Here is a 21,737-nt window from a genome sequence, read left to right as displayed (position 1 = left end):
GCAAGTTACCAAAAAAAAGGACTCTTTGTACACCTATGCATAAAATCTTCGTACACATCATCATCTTTAAAAATTCAAGATTGTCCTAATATTTCGTCGCTGAGTGTAGTAATTAAACTGTGGATTTTTATGCACTTATGGGAAATTTAGGGGCGTACAAATGCACGGAATGCATGTAATATATAAATATCCAAAATAGAGTTTAATAATTTATTATGATATCTGGTAGACGAAACAAGTTTCTAATTAAATTTCATTCCTTCAGTTATGTTCATAAAAATATGAATTTCCATAAAAATCTGCAGTTTAGTAATAATAGCCATTTTTATTTTATTTCCTGGTTAAATCATGTTCTACAGAACGGAATATCGATGTCGACCAGTGTGTGTATCCGATGCTGGTCAAGAGATCTTTAAAGGTGACCGTAGCTCTCTTCGAACTCCTTTGATGCGTGGGGATAACTGGAGCTACCAGTTAAGTCAAGTGTATCGCGTCGGGGCGAAGTAGTACACTATTTCTTTCCGGAGTGCGTGCATCGGATCGAGGTTCCAGAGGATTGGCAGCCGTATAAGAGAATAGAGAAGAACATCCTGGAAGTCTAGGGAGGGCAGTACGCGCAGGAACTACTGTTCAACGACTCGCTAATCGACACACAAAAGACATGAATCTCCTTTATTTCGTAAGTATCTCTTTTTTCATTTAACTCTTTCGATTTTCCTTGCGTAAAAGATAGCGAATATTTTTTTAGCAAGAATGCTGAACGAATATCGAAGAAATCATAAAAATTGCGAAAATACAAATAGTATAACAGAGTGGGAATTTTTAAATGAAAGTTAACATTAAAAGATTGAGCATTTATGAACTTCTGTTCTCTCTACGCGTGTTTCAATTAACGTTTTCAACTTTGAAAATTTGTTTGAAAATAAAATGCTTTTTAGTAAAATTGTTGAGTGAATTTTGGAAAAAGACTATAGTAAAATTGTAAGGACACAGATGGTACAGTATAATCGGAACTTGTTAATGAAAATTAAAATTAAGAAATTTAATATTTATACACTTATGTTATTTATTTAAAAAGTTTCTATATTCGCAAATTTAATTTAACATTTCCTTGTAACTTATTGCAAATTATTTTAAGTAAATTTCATGAATTTTGTTATTGAAAAACAAATAAAAGTAAGACTTTTTACAGTACAATTAGTTAAATTCCCGAGTAAACGTTTTATTATTTATTCAGAAACTTGATTTAGCATCTGCTCATGAAATTTGTAAACCCATTACGACTGCCAGAACTATTTATAGTTAATGTATGTGCAACAGTTAGAAAGTAATTAAATCTTCAATGAAGAATCGAAAGTAAACTTGAAATAACGATACTAACGTGTTTACTATGTTAATAAGTTATATATAGAATACATATAAATATTTTTATCATTGTTACCGAAGAAGTAATATTATCTTCACGTTGTGTATTGTGACTGACACAATTCTTCCCAGTGACAAAGCCATCTTCATTCAACTATATCCCTGTATATTTTTTTTAACGTTCCATTAAAAACTAATTACTTTTGTGTCTAGTAAAAATATTGCTCGACATCAGGAAGCCCAGAAAACGCTGACGATTATGATAATCTTTGCCATTAAGTGCGAAATCGATGAATTTAATGGAAACAGGAAATTAGCTGACTATAATTTTGCTTATATTGTATAGAAGTATGGGGAGAAATAGAATTTAATGGTTGCAAAATTCTATATACTTAATGCTTTGCAAATTCTCTACTTCTAGTATTTTATCTTTTTCTTTCTTATTAAAATAAAAAAAGGATAAGTCTCTATGATTTGAGAGTATAAAGTTTATCATACTTTTATTACTTTGCCGATTCTCTTGTATTATCATTACTTATTGGTAGACTGTGGAGTTTTATATATTCGGATGAAATTTAAAATTGCAAAAATGCACGAAATGCACATAATATGCAAAATATCCAAAGTATTATATCACATAGGCATAATAGCCTTACGTATTTAATTAGGTTTATAAAAATACGAGTTTCCACAAAAATCCACAATCTACTCATTAGTATTTATTTTTATATTATTGTATCCTTTTCCTTTTTTAGTTTCGGTATAGTAGTAGTATTTTTTTATTGTGAATGTAGCAGAGGAGAAAGAAGAAATTGATGAAACAAATTGTTTCTTTTTACAGGTGGCTGCGGTTATATGGATAACAACCGTGACAGCGACATTGGAATCCGATTCTCATGGAAACTGGAGCAACGAAAAGGTAAACGCGAAGAACTTTCCTGTATCATAATACGCCGACGATTTGCAAATCTTTTCTCAAGTGATTTCATTTTCCCAGCTCCGATTACTGTTTGCAGATCCATTTGCATTCCACTCTTCTAAACTTCCAAATTAGTTGGTGAAGATTTCTATATTTCTCTCTATTTTATATCTGCCACACAATTTTTCTATGTATATTTTTGAACTTTTAAACTAAAGGGCTTTAACTAAAAGGAAATTATTAGATAAATTTCCTTTTAACATTTCTACTATAACAATTTTTCAGTAATTTTAAATAATCTTTTTCGTTATTTATTGCGAATTTCCATTAAATTTTAATGATATTTGTTACAAGAAAGCGGGATTCTTCTGACTAATAAAAAAGTTCAGATTAGATAACAGCTATATGCAATCCAAGAGAGAAATCTCAATCGGTATACTGGAGAAACGGTGTGTCGAGGTCGTATTAGCACGTCTGCTTCGAGGAATTCACCAAACCACTTATTTTCCATCCCCCTTTAATAATCCTTGTCTTTCCACGTTGATTAGAAAGTTTTGACTTCCTGTCGCTTTGCTATGACGTTAATGTATAGCATATCATTCCCCCTAATAGTATTTTGATGAACCAGTGGTCGATTTTATGACATCACATTGATCATAAGGAAACAATTGTGTACAATTTTATTTTATGAATATCGCTATTCACAAGTAGAATTATTGGTTGAGAGGTAATAAAGGATCATTAGATAAATTAATTATCTTGAGGATTATAGTAAAGATTGGTTCAGGGTTTTCTGGGTATTTTTTAAAAAGTCAATTGTTTTTTTTATCACTATATATTCTTTACTTAAGCAAACGAAAGATACATTTATCTTATATTAAATTCTCTATATTTTTTATTGAAGAAAATGAAGATTATTAAATATCTTTTAAAAAATTCACTATTAATGTTTTCTTAACCTAAATCAAGTTCCATAAATTGACGAAGCTATTAAGCAAAGAAAATATATGTGTCTCTACTAGCCTCTCTGTAATATCTTTCAACGAAGAGGACTATAAATATACCTTTCAGAGAATCTATTACTAATATTTCCATAACCTAATTCAAATTCTATAAATTCAGGAAACCGTTAAACAGAAGAAAAGCATAATGGTTGTTACAAAAGAAAATTAGCATTGTTTGTTACTAATATATATATATCATCTTCGCAAGCAATTAGTACTGTTTCCATAACCTAACCTAAGGTTCTTAATCTAACCATAAGTCGGAGGAGCTCGATTCGCTTGTCCTTGAGAATGCAACAGTGAACCGAACTCAGAGCGGAAGTTACTTTCGACGCGAGACAAACAATACAGAACAAGTTTCGTTGCCTTACGTAAATCAGAAGAAGAACCTTTCACGTGTAACCCCCGCGGACCAATAGACACTATCCGGGGACATCCTTAACCTTCGGGCATAGAAATCTTTAACCTCGATCTACTTGCGGGCGTCATTCGAGTGCTACTTCGTGTACTGTCTCGACGATGCCTTGAACATACTTTTACAACTATGTATCTTGGTGGTTTTTTCAATTAATTTTCATGTACAGAATCGCTCGATATTTCTTATTACACATTATGTATCATTTGTATCATGTGTATCATATGTATCATGTATATGTACATTTATGTATCTCTCCATAATTTATATTGGACAGAATTAATCTTTGAGTTTATAAAAAATTTATTGATAAACCAATCTAAATTTGGTTTCTGTCTCCTTCAAAATAATCCCTTACTGCAGTGATATAACGATCAGGTTGGCTCTGTTGTGCCTCAAACGAATTTTGTAAGTCAATTGATGCAGGAGGGGATTATTTCGAATGGGAGGGAAACCAAATTTAGATTGATTCACTAGGCAGAATTGATCTAGAAAGAGTTTTAGAATTACAAGTTGATCCAGTACGAGCTAATACTCGATAATTATAGATAAAACATTGTCAAACAAGGTTAGCGGTACATGCCTAACCTCACTTTATTTTTTAAATATAATTTGCACGTAACCATTATTTTACCTACGTTTCGCTTGTACCTTTGCATTTTCAATCGTATGTATAAAATAATGATTTGCTATTATTAATGGAAAGAACAAAGTAGTCTTGTGGACAAATAGAAATATTCAAGTCTTGTAGATTTCATCTTAGCAACATTTCAAATAGTCTTTACTTGTTTGCTTATTGGTTGTCCAGTCGAATGGCCTTCCAGCCAACCTTCATCCGCAAGTTTTAGGTGAAAGTCGTCCTTAACCTTCGCATGCTGCCTAGGTCATTTCACTCGCGTCTCATTCTCTTCCGACAAGTCCATCTAACAAAGTATAGCTTACACTTTCCCCCTGTGCTTCTACCCAGAAACGTTTACCCGCAACCAACGTGTCATTACACGCTTCGAGAAACGACCAGAATGCTTGTTTCTTGTTCGCTTATCAGGAACAAGCATGAAGTGGTCGAGTCTATTTTCAATTTTGTTAAAGAAGGTATGCTTTTATGCTTGTACAGATTTTTACGTTAAGGTTGTAATAAATCTATCGCGATCTGGTGGAATTTATCGAAATATCGTGTGATGTTATAATTTCCATTCTTAATTTACATAATCCATGAATAATATTCTGTGAATCATGCAGGATTTTATTATAATTTGCTGATATTACATGTCTCAAATTTTTATAGTTTATGGATTACTCATATAGTTATCAGAATTTAAGCTTCACATGGTAATGTAGATTTTCTAGAAATTTTTATTTCTGTTAGAGATTATTTGGCTCGTACTCATGAATGTACATACTTTGAATTATCGGCATATACTGAATTTCTGAGATAAGGGCAGCATTATTTCATAGTTATTCTACTTTCTCTTCTGTAGGTCACCTGCATTAGCTTCTGCCCGACGTGAAACGCAATCTCCTGTAATTAGGGTTCGCAACCCGATTCATAAGGAAAGGAACGTTACTCAGTTAATTACTAGAAATCGTAATTAATCGTTGCATCGATTACAGTCGGAGCGAAATGCAAAATATATTTTTAGTAATATCTCGGAGAAAATCTCTTCCACTCCTATATCAGTATTTTATTTTCCTTATTTTTTCTGAACATTTAAAAAGCGTAGTTAGTATTTGATAAACATGGTGGATACTTATATAAATTAGTGGTTTCACAAAATTTTAGGATTCTACGATAAACAAGCAGTTATTCACAAGAAATACGATATAGTGTTTATTCTGGAGAATATACACACACACACAAAGGAATTTCCTCATACAAAAACTGCGAATACTTTCTCCACGCACTTTCAGATGAAAGCTGGTTCAGGGTTGACCCACCTACTGTCAAAAATTCGACGTAAACGATCCCGGTCGTTCCCTTTCTCTTTCTCTTCTCCTCCTCCCACATGAGGTAACAAATCTTTCTGCAAATTTGTTTACACAGTCTCTGCTCCAATTTAAACAACTCCGTTTTTTGTTCCAGGAATTTGTTCACTGGTAATTTAATGTGCAAAGTAATCTTTCTGTCGTCATTCGATTCAGAAAGTAATTCTTCCCTATGATCTAATTCTTGAAGAAATGTTCTATCGGTAGCGCCATAATTAAATTTTACATTAATCATCTAACCTAAAAAGAAATTATCCTCTGGGCAGCGAAAACTATAAGAAACTTTTTACTAGGATATAAATTGATTCTAAATGATTCTTTCCCTAGCGATACAATTCCTGGAGAAATATTTCATTAACAATGTAATGATTAATTTTTCTCTAGCAAAACAAGTTTTAATGAAATTTCCCACTAGGAACGAAATTCTTGAAGAAATTTTTACTAAAACTAGCTTCCATAAGAAGTTGAAGATCTTAAAGCTGATACACTAGTTACGGAGACCTTGACAAAGACATTGACCATTCCACCAGTTCTGCATTTTTTTCAACGAGCCATAGAATGTGAAAGTGCTGCCCTTTGTCGGTCGTGTGTCTCGAAAGAATGTTACAGAGTGCAGGACAATTCTGTACATGTTGCTGCACCATAATAACAGCCTCTCTAATTAAAAAATGCTTACCTCTCATTTTTCAATCTCAAATGAAAGGGAATCTATTATTTATCTTCTCTGAGTTATAAGTTGGGAGAGTAGTTCTTTTTTCACTGGAGAGAATAATTTTAGTCGGCACAAAACATGCAAATAGAAAGACAATCTTTCTTTACTGTCTTATCTAGTGATTTCTCTTTTACCAATGCTGATTTCATCTTGTAAAACATCGTTCACCGATTATTTCTAATATTCTGAAAGATCCAGAACAAGTGAAGATATTGTCGACTCCATTCGGGGATTCTCCTTTTAGGGAGAAAAACCTCAAACAGTTCCCAAGCCACGTCGCGAATTTCTCCAGTGGTTATTTCCAGCAATTATCGGACAAGTTCTCTAAAGAATTCATCAGAATGTACCAACTATTCTGAACAAATTAAATATTGTTATATTATATGGGTTATCCTAGTAATTTTGGTGGATCATACTTTTATTCTAAATATGATTAGGGAAGAATCACAGGTGAACATTTTTTTACTAATTAACAAGCATTATACTTTAGACTATTATATTTGTAATTACTAATTACACTTCGCAGCTACATTGTCTAGAACCTTAAAAATTTGAACAAATATAATCCGAAGAGTAAAAACCATTAATTTCAATTTCAAACCAATTAAATTTGTCCAGCTCGATTTTTTATGGTATAGTATATAATGCATGCTATATCGTAACGTTTAATATTATAAAATTTTACCAAATTTTATTAAGCAAGGAGTGAAGTAAAAATACTATACTAACCAATTACATATTATATTCCAGATTATTCGATAATAAATGAGTAATAGAGTGAAGAAAGGAGACATGATGACAAAAAGGAAGCTGGGTCCTATAATTTATTGGAAGTGCATTCTAATGTGAGACTAGCCAAAATAGCTTGCTTTTAATAAGATTCAGAGCCGGTGCGCGACTCTCACTGGTTTTTCTTTTGCGCGAGCTGCAAGAATGCAGCGCGCATCTTTTCCTGTTTCGCCTTTCTTCTCGCTCGAATGGTACTGGAGAAAGGGAGACCGGTAGTCGGTACCGTAACGTCCACCTTTCTCTCATCTCGCCTGGCCAGCTGCGTTATTTTCAACCTCCTCTTGCTCGATGATACTCTACTTAAGCAAAATTTGTATCTTATATCCCCATTAATCCGATCTGTATCACCTATGGTTGTCTTCGATCTACCATAGTCCACAAAAAGTTTCACTAATTCTTAAAAAAAAAATCTTATAGTTTCCTGTAAGTCGATGTTTTAAAGAAACATTAGATTTATTGAAAATGGAATCTTTGGTTTTCTAAGAATTCTTTAGAGGATTCTTAGTTATAATATTTCTTATTTATCTTATATTTTAATGTATTCTTCATAAATTTCTTCTTCTTTTTCTTTGCTTTTTCATCAATTCATAAAAAGCTGTTTGTAGTAGAGAAATGAATTCTTCAAAAGAATTACATAATTTTCTGTGAGTACTTTTCTGTTCTTGTGATAAAAGTTTCTAAAGAAACAGTGGACTTATTAAAATAGAATCTTGTTTCTATCAATGATTCTACAGGGAATTCCTATAGATAGATACGTAGTCTATAAAAGACAACTTATTTTTATTTCTTCTGAATCCTTTATAATATACTCAAAGGACTCCAAAAATCATAATTAATTATCAATTTCACAAGCATCCAAATTTAGCAATTTCATTGATGAAAGTATTTATTTTGAAATTATTTGACACATTCTATTAGTAGTAAAAAGTAGTAACTAACAGTAAAATGAATTAATTATCAATTAGTCGAGTGAGTTTTACCAATTATTATTTATTTTTACCAAAATCATCGACTTGAAGATTTTCTACTCTCGTTTGCCCACTCAGGGAGTCGTGAGTTTCATTTCTAGAGCTTCTTCATGATCTGTTTTCTACTTCTACTTGGAACAAATTGGGTCAGACGCTCGGCCTCGCCCACTGGCTCGTGCCTTGATGACTGGTACAGCCTGTCTATACAACGCGGAGCATTGCTTCTCTTATTGAAACACCGGTGCCTCCTGTGATTCTTTTTTTAACAACAGGAAAACGAGCCATAAAAATCTATTGGAAACATTATTTCAAAAGGTTCTTCATTATCTTCTTCAAGTGTTTATCCTGAATGACAATACAATAAAGCGTTGATTAATGGAGTAATTGATTATTCAAATATCGATCAATGGAGAATTTGAAAATGGTATCAAACAAACCAACCGGAAGAAACTAAACACAGTTAAAAACGTTATTTTACAGAATTTTCTATTAGCGATGGATTTCGAGCTTTATGAATTATAATACTGTAGTATTATAGAATCAATTATTGGAATGTCAATTAATACATCATTTGATGGTTGATGATTTATTAATAACATTTTTTTCATTTATAGAAACTTTTTGAACATGCGTATGATCAAGATCTACTCAATAGCCAGAAACAAGAAGAAACTGAAAATATCGAACAACAATTTACAAATCAACATGAGAGAATCTTCAATTCCTCTGAAATTGCCAAAGCTATTAAAGAAGAGGAAGAAACGCTGACTGTGAAATTTCTTAATGAGAAAGAGGAAATTCATCAAGTGGTAGGTACACATTAATTTATTCTTGGATACAAGATCCTACACAAATTGGATAACTGAAAATCATTTAACTTTAGAAATATTATTAGACTTTATCACCTGACGCTAGATGTAACACTAAAAATTTATTTTTCTCAAAAATATATGAAATATCCAAACATTATTATAATATAATAGACAAACGTAGATAGGATAAATTTTTATTTAAATTTCATTTTCTTTTTAATTATAGTCATAAAAATATAAAAATGTATAAAAACCTGAATTATATTTTAAAAGTATTTTTGAAAGAATAATTTATTATTATTTTAAACATTAAGCAAAACACAAAAAAATATTTATCTTTATTTACAAGCAAAAGCTTGCATTAATCACATTTGTTAGTGAAAATAGTAAATTTTGTTAATTTATTAATATGTTAAAATAGTCTAAATGGTTTAAACGACTATATTTATAACTAATCGATTGGTTTTTTGAGCGAACTAAAGGAATAGAAGGATTTCCTCGCTTTCCCTTCCTGATTGATGGAAAGTATATAATTCGCCTTCGATGCTACACGAAGCGCTGACTAATCATATCGAATATTTGCGTCATTGAAATCGTGTAAACGAATAATAAAAACGTGTGAAAAATTACGTTAGTCGAGGTTACCGTCATCTCTTTATATAGATAATTTATAACATCAGGAATTCATATATATTGCAAGTTCCACGCGCATTTCTATTCTCGAATAATCCTCTGACATGCGCTTTCTCTCGAGCGTAAAAGGAAACGTCTGCAGGAGCGATTATTACGCTGTCCAGGTGCATTGGCGTTTATTTTTGCGTAAACAATCATACATCACGTGAATGCACGCCGGTTCTTTCAGTACAAATATCTAACTTATTTGTAATACGTACTTGAATATTGGAAAATTATATTTACTACTAGATAGGATTAATTTTTTTTTTATTTATTAATTTCTTTTGTTCATTATTTTGGTATTCTTGGTTTTAGAGTTGAATGCTTAGTGATTTTGCTGAAAGTTGTATTTTTATCAAATTTCTAATTTCCATGATATCAATAATGTTGATAACAATTTTAACATTGATCATTCATTCTTTAGTGTTTCATTATTTCAAATAATAATAACAATTTATGTGTGTATATACTCTCAATATACTTTGTACATATTTAATAATATAATAATATACATCTTTCCAGAATGAATCCCAACAGCAATTTTCTAAACAATTAGTTCAACCATATGTCCTACCTTTGAAAACAAAAAGCTCTTCAGAAGACATATTAAACGAATCGCTCGATACCATTACGAGATTAGGAAGGACCAGTCAAAGTGCATTTAACGAGACAGTCACAGTGGAGTACATTCCATCTCAAGAAATAGTTCTACAAGATTCGAGCACAACCAGCAAATATTTCTCTCAAGAAAGTAACACCAGTGACATAGATCAATCTATTCCAGAAGAAAATCTAGATATTGAAAGTATAGGCGAATTTGGACAACGGGTACGCAGCTCATCCTCATTTAGACCAAGAAGTAACGAGAGTCACAGACGATTCAGAATAAAACAACCTCTCGATGCTTCATCGTTTTCCGAGGATCAAAGAAAACAGTATAGAAAGAATGCTCGTCCTTACGTATCCAAAAAATTGAATACTTCAAACAGTAATCTAAACATGTCCTCGAAGGAACGACTTCCTTCCTCTCTGATGAAGAGCACAGAGTCTCAGAGAACCTTGAAGCAGAAGGAAACTGATGGAGATCGTGCTAACAGTTCATCCATAATTAAGGATGCTTCTTCATCAACTTCTGCTCCTATAGTATCAGTTTCTTTAGGCAAATTTTCTGGACCAATAGTGGTTGCAGATTTTCCACGACAAAAGAAATATTCCTACACTACCACGCCTGATTATACTGATAAAAACGAGGTTTCAAAGCTAACCACAGCTGTAACGGAATCAGTAAAATCAAAAGTTTCAGAAGATGGATATTTGGCGGCACCACCTGTCATACTAAATCCTCTGCAGGTTGGTGTCGCCTTGATGAACGCTGGGCAAGATCTAAATTTAGTCAATGACCAAATCACATTGACAAAACTATATCCCCAGGACAAATCTGAGACACCAGAAGTTACCAAGATTGATACTCAGAGCTTGGTTCAAAGCGACGCCCCAGTTTCTAGGAACTTGAGCTTCGACAGTGATCAGATATCGCAACAAGAGCAAATTTCTGAGGTGATAGCCACAAACTCGCCAGTTCAGTCAGTTGAGATCCAAAAATCCGTGGAAATATTTCATACAGCCCCTATTCAGGAGATCCACTACCCTGTGGAGTTCATTCCTAACGCCCAGCAGCTGCCATTATTAAAGCAGCATACACAGGAAGACTATAGAAAGCCAGGAAGGAGTCAATCAAAGGATCAGAGACAAAGTCAGATTAATATATACAGGAGCAACGAGATCTTGGACGAAAGTATTAACAACCAAGAACATAGTCGTTATGAGTATAATGTGAATGAGAATGACGTTATTTATTCAGCAGGAAGTGGGCAGGTCGACCAGGCCGTGGCTTTGCCTCGTCCAGTAGATGTCAAACCCATTTTCGGGGTTACGGGGCAAGTAGACGGCGCTCAATATGATCAGGTAACACACTCTAGAGTGCAAGGAATTCCTGAAGCAAAAATTAAATTGAGTAACTACGAGCTGCCAAAGGGACCAGCCCCTGCTGTTGCACAACCATCGAGGGGAATAGAGACTCTTTCAGGTTTGACTAATTTAGAGAACCTGCAAGTGACTCAAGAAGCGCCTCAGATTCTGCTGACCAAAGTTACCAGCGAACCACCGACTGAATTGAGGCTCCTGATGTCGATGTCACAGCCGTATTCCGTGGAGAAAAACATCCATGTGCCTCAGACGGTGGATGTGATTGAAAAAAAGGTGCCATACCCAGTGGAGAAAGTGATAGAGAAGCAGATAACGATTCCCCAACCGTTCCCTGTACACATACCGATAGACAGGGTAGTAGAGAAGCAGATACGGATCCCATATCCTGTCCACGTGGAGAAGGTGATTGAGAAGAAAGTACCATTCGCCATCCAGAGGTTCATCATACCTTTACCAATTCACTTTAGGGTTTCTCAACCGGTTTCAATTCCGGTGGAGAAGGTGGTAGAGAAACCTGTACCGGTACCAGTGCCTGTGGAGAAGGTCGTTGAGAAGCCAGTGCTCCTACCTAGACCGTACTCGATAGAAATCGAGAAAGGTAGACCATATCCCTTGGAGAATAGTAAACATATAAAATCAGCCCCAATTTATAATATTCAGCCTGATGGTAATTATCAGCAATCGGTAAGGCAGAATTTCCAGACACCAGTGGAGCCAATTTATGGAACTGATAATGAGCAAAGTTACTATAATTCGACAAATCAGTTTTATGGACAAGGGTATTTGGCCTTGAATCGCCCTCATGCTAGGCAACCATTGATACACTCATTGCCGAAGAAATTTGCGTCATACAGCGTTCAACATCCTCATTCGGTGACTTATTCAGTAACTAATGGTAATTTGGTGGCTTATGGAAGGACGTCGGAGAAGGACAAGGTTAAGGACGAGTACGTAGGTCCAGTACCAAGGAAAACTGCCACTACAATACAATCCAAGTCTCTGTACTCAGCACCGGATGTTCAGACAACGTTGAGAAGAACGAGGCAGGAAATTGGTAACACTGGAAACTTCAGGCAGTCCAAGATGGAATACGGGTTCAAGCCACCCATGGTACCTTCGGTTCAATATGATGAACAGACTGCAACGAAGGTGGAATAATTTGCGCAAATCATTATTTTATATTTTTGTTAATGAAATTTTGAGCATAAGTTTTGGAATTTTGGAATAACCTTAAATTCGCGATAATTGCTTAATGGAATTCTTGGTAATTGAAACATTCCATTTATTACCGCAGATCATAAAATTTCTATATTTTGAAATAACCTCAAATTTCTTTATGATTATTTACTGTGATTTGTAATAATTACCACTTAAAATCATTACCACTTAAAAACCACTTAATTTCATTTCCTAGTTACTTTTTTGTTTGGAATTAAAATTTTACTTCTTGAAGGAAAAAGGAATGCGGGACATGATGATCATATAAACAGGTCTCGACACTCGCTAGGGAAAACCGTCCAAAGATTGAGTCGTGACTTGTTGTGGGAAGGCACCAAAATTCGAGACAGATAGACAGAGATGAGTAAACTGTCTCTGTCTCTGTCTGAGACATTCATAACATGTCGCGCATGGGTAGAATGATAACTTTCTTGTCCCTCCATGTCGATTTTTTGTAACTAGTCATGACTCAATTTTCGGACGGTCTTCATTAAGCTTTAATATATGAGTATCGAGATTTATTTATATGATAGTGGGGTGCGGATTTCTACTAAACGTCCTTGCACAATCCTTTTAGTCACCTCTTACGACAAGCAGGGACTACTGTAAGTGAATTCTTAATCCCCACATACAGGGACTTATATACAGTCGATAAAGTTACTGGGCAGTGGACGTTATCCATCCTTCAGAGTACTGTGGGGAACAGAAATTAACTTCAAGAAATGCAAAGAATTTTTGCTCTCCCCTAAATCGTACCTATTATTCACTTACAAATATTAATTTTACGATTATAAATGCAATGTAAATATGAGAATATAGAAGAATGTATTATATTTATTATGAATGCGAAATCATTTAAAAAATATCTCATATATCGATTAACAGAACAAATTTCTTTAATTGTGATTTTTTATTGGATTAATTATACTTTAGATAGTCAAGACTGATACATAATATAATTATAGAAAATAATGTACTCGATCTTTTTATGTTGCATTTCAGAGCTGCATAAATTGATTCCATTTCAATTAAATACAAAATTGTGACTAATGTCTTTTTTACTTTAGAAAAATAAATGATACGCTCACAAATTACTGTATTGTTTTAACTAAAAGTATTTCATATTTTTGTATACTTTAATCATTGTATCTTTTGTAGCAAAGATACTATTATCTTCTTCTTAATTATATATTAATTCCATAATTAGATTAAGATTAATATTAGTTTTTGTACTTTTATTAAATTATCTGTAACATGGAATATATTATATTGTTTTCATTATAAAGAACATTATTCTTTATTGTTCCCTATTTTATCGTTTTAATGAAACCTACCTATAGATAAAAGGAATGCACAGTGGTATAATTCAATGTTTATTCTTGGACGGTACCTGTTTAATTGCTCGAACAATATATATATATATATATATATATATATTAACAATCATCGTATTTCATCGGGTCGATACAAAAATACAGAAAATACTGATACAGTTAAAAATAATAATTAAAACATTCTGGAGCCCCGCCCAGGAGACAAAGTCGATTTCTGATGATGATGCGCATTAATTTACCCATACGCACATACATACATATACATACATATATATTTATATATATAATATTTATATTTATATATATAGATTTCTTTATTTATATATAGTTTTATGTATAATCTGTAAAGAAGGTCAGTGCCGCTCATTTTCTTCGTTGATCTGTAAAACATATGTACAACGTTCGTTTTACATTACATTAAAAAAAGAGAGAAAAACAAAACAGATAATGATCGTACAGTAGAAACTTGATTAAGTAGCCAGACCGTAGAACTTTCTAACCTAACCAACTAACTTTGCATTATTTAACTTTCACTTCTTCATTTAAAACTCATGATAAATTGGTAAATTTATAAAAGAAAAATCTGTTCTGTTATAATTTGCAAAAAATATCGTAACTAATCTTAACGTTGATGATGAAAAAAGTTTTGTTAATTGGTAGATGAATGTTGGTGAAGAAAAAGTCACTAACTAAGATGTAGATTTAACAGTCTCTATAATTTGATACGCAATATACAACAACAAAACTGGAGATTCTGAAGTTACAAATCTTACAAAATACTTTCGGTTTTTTCTATAATCGAGATTCTACTGTACCAAACAATAAATCTTTCAAAAAAGGAAGAAACAAAATGATACAAGATTCCTCTCTCACTCATGTTCGGGGACGCACAACAGAAAACGGGTACGCTTTGTTCATTTAAATGATCACCTCGCATACTCGGACCTAATTTGTAATTTTTACGATCACAGTTGCTACGGAAGAAAAACTGTACACTGACGTTCCCCGCGCATAGTCTAGAAAAATGTACAAACGCATATAACAACGCTTACATGCGGCCGAGAAAGCTGAAAAAGAGAAAACCTTTTCTCTCTTTTTTTTCAAAACAGATTCGTCTCTCCTATCATTACGAAGAAAACGCATATTTTGTGAAATGACACGCTCGTCGAGGCCTGTCTTCTTTTTTTAACGTACAGTCCCTTAAGCGCCCGTTATAATTCACCTCGAGTTGTCTTCGAAGAAAAAATATGGAATGTTTTGCTTTCGTTATGGTACATGGACAACGTGATATTAATATTCTGCGATAATCATATTTACAAGACTTACAAATCGCACCTAAGAGGACACAAACTCGTTACCGGTTGCACTTCAATCTCAATACATAAAAAGCTAAAACATAATTCTTTTTTTTTCATTATGTTATAGAAGATTCGTGCAACTTATTTTTTATTTTTATCTGTTTTAATGTATTTTCGTTTACAGATAAACAAAGTTTTTGAGACAGAAGTGCCACAGATACGAGAGTATTTCTATATAGAAGCAGTGGCGTAGTCAGATGCACTTTTCTTTTTCTCCTTGAACTTTACTGTAAATAAGCTATAAGTTCAGTACGCTATAGTTCGATACAAGTAATTTAGTCACATTCCGTTCTAAAATTTTACAGTGATATACGTTGCAAAAAGTCGTGTTGTACATACTCAGTCTTGTGCTCCATTAAAAATTGCCTTCATTAAAGATAAATGTATATGATATGTGCACCTGGTGAAGATTGATGGATAGTTTGAAAAAGTAAACCCTATACCAATAATACAATTCGGAACTCTGTTTAGATTTTTGAAAAGAATTATTAGTTCTTACTAGTTTTAAACTTCAAAATAAACCGATAACGTGTTTATATAGATCTAAGAAATAACAATTGCAACAGATTTGTGAATAGATCGATACGCCACATCATACAAACACTTGTCAAATTTCCTAAAAATCTCTAGATCGATTCTATCTTGCCGTTACGTTATTCAAATGAGTCTGTTTGCTTTCCAAATCACCTGAAATTTCTAACTACGTCACTGCACCAAAGAGTTAAACTATCTAACACTCGGACTTGTCTTCCTCAACCAACTGTTGTGTATCTTTCCCCGAGTCGATGGGTGTTGGGTCGAGCTCTCTCCTCTTCAGGTGCAATTGTGGTGGATCCTTGTGCTGGATGCTAGATGGTTTCATCTCAGCTGGCAATTCGTACATACTACTAGCGCCGGTACCATTTGTAGCGCCTGTTTCTGTGTTCACTGCGTCGTACATGGGGTTACTAAAGTCCCTGTTCTTGTTACTTACGTCACCAAGGTTGTACTCCACATCCAGAGGTTCCTATCCAATAAATAAGATTTTTTATTAAGACAAATTACTTAATAATTATGGAGATGTGAAAGACATTTTCAAAAGTTTCATAATCCAATATAATTCAGTCTTATGCCAGAAGAACATCGAAGCTATCAAAGAGGGATTTCAAGTGCTAAGAATTATTACAAAAAGATTTGGCCACTGTTTCCAGTTTTCAAATAATTTCAAAATCTATTTGAGTTATGTCACTTTTGAAATACACGTTGCAATATGAAAAATTGTATTTACCATTCTTTCATGAGCAGGTACGCCAAATTCAACATTGCTTCCTTGCCTGAAGGATACACTCTGAGCACCAGTTAAACTGCCAAGACCTCCAGGTTTACCACTGTAAAAATTACCAATGATGTCGTAATAATTTGTGCATGGGATGGGTTATGAATTACAATAAGAGACTTTAAAGATAGAAACTTTGGAATAAAAGAACTTACAATGGCCGTTTCTTCAGCACCATAATAACAGCTGCAGCTCCAAGGAGGACCAAGACAGAAACAACAATGGGTATAACGATGGCTGCAGTAGCATTGCTCGACCTAGCCCCTAACATAATTTCACAGAACTCTCCATGGAAAAGATTTGGACAATCACACTGCAACTTGTCTTCGACTTCCTGACATACTCCACCGTTTCTGCAAAGGCAGATTCTCGGTGCAGGAAGTGGTCTTTCATTAGTCGCGTCACAATGACGTTCGTTGGACCTCATCGTCTCTCTTTGTTGCAATGGACCAATACTGTCTGAGCACAGACAGCGATATCCACCAGGAATCGGGACACATAAATGGGTACACTGGTCCTCGTGGCAGGGATTTCTTAAAGAAATGTTGTATTTCTGTTGATGATACACCTTAACTCCTCCTGAATTAGGCAGGGGCTTGACTATGAGCTCTGGTACGCCTCTGCCAAATTTATCCTGTCTGAACAGTTCAGCGGACCTCCTAGTTACCCAATACAGATTGTTTTCAAAGGTATCCAAAGATACTGGGTGTCTTAGGCTATCTCCTTTAAGGATAACTTTTCTGTTCGATCCATCCTGAAAAAAAAATGGCAATTCTTGAAATGAAGTGAACATTCTGGACTTAACTATTAGGTCACCTGAAAATTTCCAAACCTTTTGCTGTATCTAACTGCAATGCTACATAAATATTCCAAGTATTATATTACGTTACATTGACATATTACAAATGATTATGTTTACAATAACTAGCATTTCTTTTATTTAAAATAATGACTTGCTGATTTTCTTTTGCTCAGTATATTTCAAAGACCAAATATAAAAATGCAAAGGAGTAGAAAACTTTACAAAAATTGCATCAATTGGAATCTACCTGTTCAATAGATTCAATGGTGTTAAGCTTGCTGTCAGCCCAGTAAAGAACATGCTGCATAGAATAATCAATGGTAAGTGCAATAGGTTGTCCAATTCGATCATAGACCAGTTGTTTCCTTCTGTCGCCGTCCATCCAAGCGATTTCGATCTTGGGCTGGCTTCCAACGTCTGCCCAAATGGCTCGACCTAGTTCTGGGTCTACTACGATAGAGGTTGGTATTTCTAGACCGACTGTTATCAAACTTCGACGGTATCTACCATCTGCCTTTGAGACCATCACTCTTCCGAATAATGTTGCCCCTGAGGAATCGATTTCTGTCCAGTAGAGATTGCCGGAAATCCAGTCTACAGCCAAACTTGTCAGCCCTGACTCGCCTTCAATAAAGATAATAGTATATTTTAAATTGATTGTATAGTATATCTATACGACTGCAATACCAATATATGCACTATAGTACCATATATATGTAGTATCGTGGAAAAAAGGCCTGTGGTGGTACTCGATAGCAAATACCATCACTCGACACTAACTAGTGTCGGACGACGGCAGCGCAGTGGTTAGCGCCTTAGGTTGCGAACGTTCGGAACCCGGGTTCGAATCCCGGCGACCGGAGTCCGATTTTTCTTCCACGATACAAAAAAAAAAAAAAAAAAAAAAAAAATGGGAAGAAAAGCGGCCGTACCCAGCAGCGACATCTACACCCTAAGCACTCACGATACTACATATATAATAATAAATAACGTATTGAAAGTGTGTAAGTATTGACAGTAGAATATATCTTAATATAACAGCGTAAAATTATAAGCAAAGAAATTACTCTTTATATTGAGATCCTGGGCGTATCCAATCTTCACTTGTCCACCTTTAGCGTTCACCATGTACGACCTCTTAATGGAATTATCATAACCATCGATCCAGAACACATACTCCGACTTCGGATCGAAGTCCAGAGCCTGTACCCTCTTTTCATTGGCAATAACATCAATTTCCTCTTTGTTATGAGGATCGTAAGCTCTAATTCCAGGACCATTAGCAAACAGGATCATCATATCAGTATCTAGAGCTTTACAGACGCCACTGCGATTGTCAGACAGTTCAAATCCTTGCCTGCAGGAGCAGGAATAAGTGCCATTTAGATTAGTGCAGAGCTGAGAGCACTGGTGCTGGCCAGTAGCACATTCGTCGATATCTTCACAATGCTTCCGGTCATCTTGCGCGATTATGTAACCGGGGTAGCAGGCACAGATGTATCCTGCATCAGTGATGTTGTGACAATAATGAGAACAGCCGCCTTTATTGCTTTCCAAACAGGGTTTATTGTGATCTATGAAAGAAATAAATGAATATTTGGTATTAATAACATTTTTAAACTTGCAATTTAGATAACATAATAACACAAACATAATGTTAACGAAATTTTTAGACTTACGACAACCAAGTTCGTCAGAGGAATCTCCGCAGTCGTCGGCAAAGTCACAAAGCTTCGACCGATCGATGCATTTTTTATTGGCACAAGTATACTCTGTTATGGCATCACATGGACGGACTCTGGATGCGCACATGGTCATATTGTTCTCGTCAGAACCATCACCACAATTGTCAATGCCATCACACAATTGATATTTAGTGATGCACTTATGATTGGCGCATTGGAATCTCCTAGTTGTGTCGCATTTGAAGTTTGCTGTAAAATATGAAGTAACACGATTAAACTGAATTCTATGATTATGTTTATGAAGGTACATCATCCTGATTGTTTATTAGAAGTTCAAAGGTAGGGTACTTTAAACATCATAGATATAAAAGACGAAGGAAATAAAAATCGTACCACACATGCTAGCATTTTCATCAGAACCGTCACCACAATCATCGCTTCCATCACATATATCAGTAAGATAGACACAAAGATTGTTATCACACTGAAATCTTGTTTGTGGGCAGTATCTTCCTCCTGGATACTTTGGCGGACAACCAATCTCGTCGCTCATGTCTCTACAATCACGTGTGCCATCACATCTTAGATACGATGCGATGCAGTGGCCACTTGCACACTGGAATGTATCTCCTTTGCACACGAATTCTTGACAGCCATTCTCGTCACTGTTATCGCCACAATCGTCTTCAGAATCGCATCTCCACCTGGAGGCGATGCACTTGCCATTGTCACACTTGAACTCAGATTCTGAACATTCTCTATAGCGATCTTTGCACATGGCTTCAGCTTCATCACTGCCATCCCCACAATCATCAGCGAAATCGCAGAGCCATTGTTTAGGCACACACCTATTATTGGTGCATTTGAAGTCCATTTCAGGGTCACACTTGGGACAATTCTCGGGAAGCTCGTCGGAACCATCGCGACAATCATCTTTGCCATCACAGAACAGCCATTTAGGTATACAGCGATAATTGGCATGACCTGGACAACGCTGCCAACCGGTGGTGCAATTTTTTTGACGACACATGTAGGCTGGCTCGTCGCTATCGTCGCCACAGTCATTGTCAGAATCGCACATCCATACTTTCTGAATACATCTGCCATTCTTGCAAGTGAATTCTGTGCTTGGATCGCACGGTCGATTATCTGCAATGGTAAGACAAAAGTATTGAGTATTTAATAACCTCCATGTGATATATATAGTTAGTTATAACTGGTTATAATGGCATTTGGAGAAGAAGACTTACGACAAATAGCGGGGTCTTCGTCACTGCCATCCTTGCAATCAGCATCCCCATCGCACTTCCAAGACTCGTGAATGCAACGACCATTGGATTTGCACTTGAATTCCAACTCGCCACATTCTAAGTTACAGTTGGCTTCATCACTCTTATCTCCACAGTCGTCAGCACCGTCACAGACAGCTACACTGGGTCTACAGTTGCCATTTGCGCACTGGAAAACGCTGGGTCGACACACTCGTGCTACACAACTGGTGGGTTCATCTGAACCATCTTTGCAATCCTTTTCACCGTCACACCTTTAAAATAATTAACTTTGTCGTTAATCCATGAATGCATAATGTTTCCAAATATAATAGTATATGTCTAAATTGCCAAATGTTTGCCATAAAATCATAGAAAAATAATTCTTTAAATCTATTTCGTTCTTTCGTATTTTTTACTTGGGAACAGAAACTATAGTTAATTAACAATTAATTTTGATATATGCTTAAAATAAGACTACTAGATGTATTTCATACTCACATCCAATACCACGGAATGCATTTTTCATCCGGAGGACCACATCTGTGCTGACCAGCAGTGCAATTAGCTCGACATGTCTTTCCATCTTTGTTTAAGATGAATTGATTCGGACAATTGCATTTGTATGACGTGACACCAGGTTGACCATATCCTTCTAATAGATAGGAACTTGCGGGTGGTGAAATTAGACACAAGTGAGAGCAACCACCATTATTCTCACTGCAAGGATTGTTATAAGGCAGTTGTCTCAGAGGGTGGTACGCGTGGATATCGTATGGTCTGTGAGTAGTATTTCTAAGGACTCGCAAATTAGCTCCGGAAAATTTGTCTGCTCTGCTGATTGCCTTTAGATTCCAGTCAGTCCAGAAGATGAAATCATCGAATACAGTAATGGCAAAGACATGAGGTACTGCAGACCCGGAAAGAACTTTCCGCCTATTATGACCTTCTAAGTCAGCAAATGCAATGTAATCTAGATGAGCATCTGCGTAGAAGATTCTATCGGTGAAGTAATCGATGGTCAGAGCATTAGGCCAAGCTATATCATCCTCCCAAGTGAGAATTCTTGTGAAGTTACTGCCATCCATTCCCATTTTGCCTATGTAAGCCTTAAAATTAGAGGAATTAT

At 35.0% G+C, this 21,737-nt stretch overlaps 2 protein-coding genes across 4 annotated transcripts in view; one reads left to right on the top strand and one right to left on the bottom strand.

Moving 5' to 3' along the window:
- Nucleotides 1-19: 19 nt before the first annotated feature.
- On the top strand, nt 20-12,996 carry LOC138188393 (uncharacterized). 3 transcript variants are annotated; one of them, XR_011175494.1, is made up of 5 exons: nt 4,373-4,795; nt 5,182-5,711; nt 5,784-7,061; nt 7,105-8,614; nt 8,770-8,896. XR_011175494.1 is itself a non-coding variant. In XM_069130114.1 (4 exons), exons 1-4 carry the CDS (start codon nt 662-664, stop codon nt 12,784-12,786), a joined length of 2,913 nt encoding a protein of 970 aa, XP_068986215.1. In that variant the 5' UTR covers nt 20-661; the 3' UTR covers nt 12,787-12,996. The 3 variants fall into 3 exon arrangements, 2 of the variants coding, with proteins under 2 accessions (XP_068986215.1, XP_068986216.1); XM_069130114.1 differs by lacking the exons at nt 4,373-4,795; nt 5,182-5,711; nt 5,784-7,061; nt 7,105-8,614 and adding exons at nt 20-679; nt 2,207-2,284; nt 10,165-12,996 and having other exon boundaries at nt 8,770-8,964; XM_069130115.1 differs by lacking the exons at nt 5,182-5,711; nt 5,784-7,061; nt 7,105-8,614 and adding an exon at nt 10,165-12,996 and having other exon boundaries at nt 4,435-4,795; nt 8,770-8,964.
- A 1,881-nt stretch (nt 12,997-14,877) lies between these two features.
- Nucleotides 14,878-21,737, bottom strand: part of mgl (low-density lipoprotein receptor-related protein megalin) — a 38,365-nt gene continuing 31,505 nt past the window's right edge. The window contains exons 10-18 of the mRNA XM_069130113.1: nt 21,110-21,717; nt 20,591-20,883; nt 19,734-20,489; nt 19,335-19,589; nt 18,723-19,229; nt 17,903-18,279; nt 17,009-17,607; nt 16,806-16,905; nt 14,878-16,544 (exon numbers count right to left, since the gene is read on the bottom strand). Of these exons, the coding sequence (XP_068986214.1) occupies nt 16,269-16,544; nt 16,806-16,905; nt 17,009-17,607; nt 17,903-18,279; nt 18,723-19,229; nt 19,335-19,589; nt 19,734-20,489; nt 20,591-20,883; nt 21,110-21,717 (3,771 nt within the window). The 3' untranslated portion in view covers nt 14,878-16,268. The remainder of the gene's footprint in view (nt 16,545-16,805; nt 16,906-17,008; nt 17,608-17,902; nt 18,280-18,722; nt 19,230-19,334; nt 19,590-19,733; nt 20,490-20,590; nt 20,884-21,109; nt 21,718-21,737) is intronic.

The sequence above is a fragment of the Bombus flavifrons genome, chromosome 16 (assembly GCF_040668555.2).
Source record: "Bombus flavifrons isolate JBK064 chromosome 16, iyBomFlav1_principal, whole genome shotgun sequence".
NCBI lineage: Eukaryota > Metazoa > Arthropoda > Insecta > Hymenoptera > Apidae > Bombus > Bombus flavifrons.
Note: the sequence above shows the minus strand (reverse complement) of the source record. Positions and strands in the feature narration are given on the sequence as shown.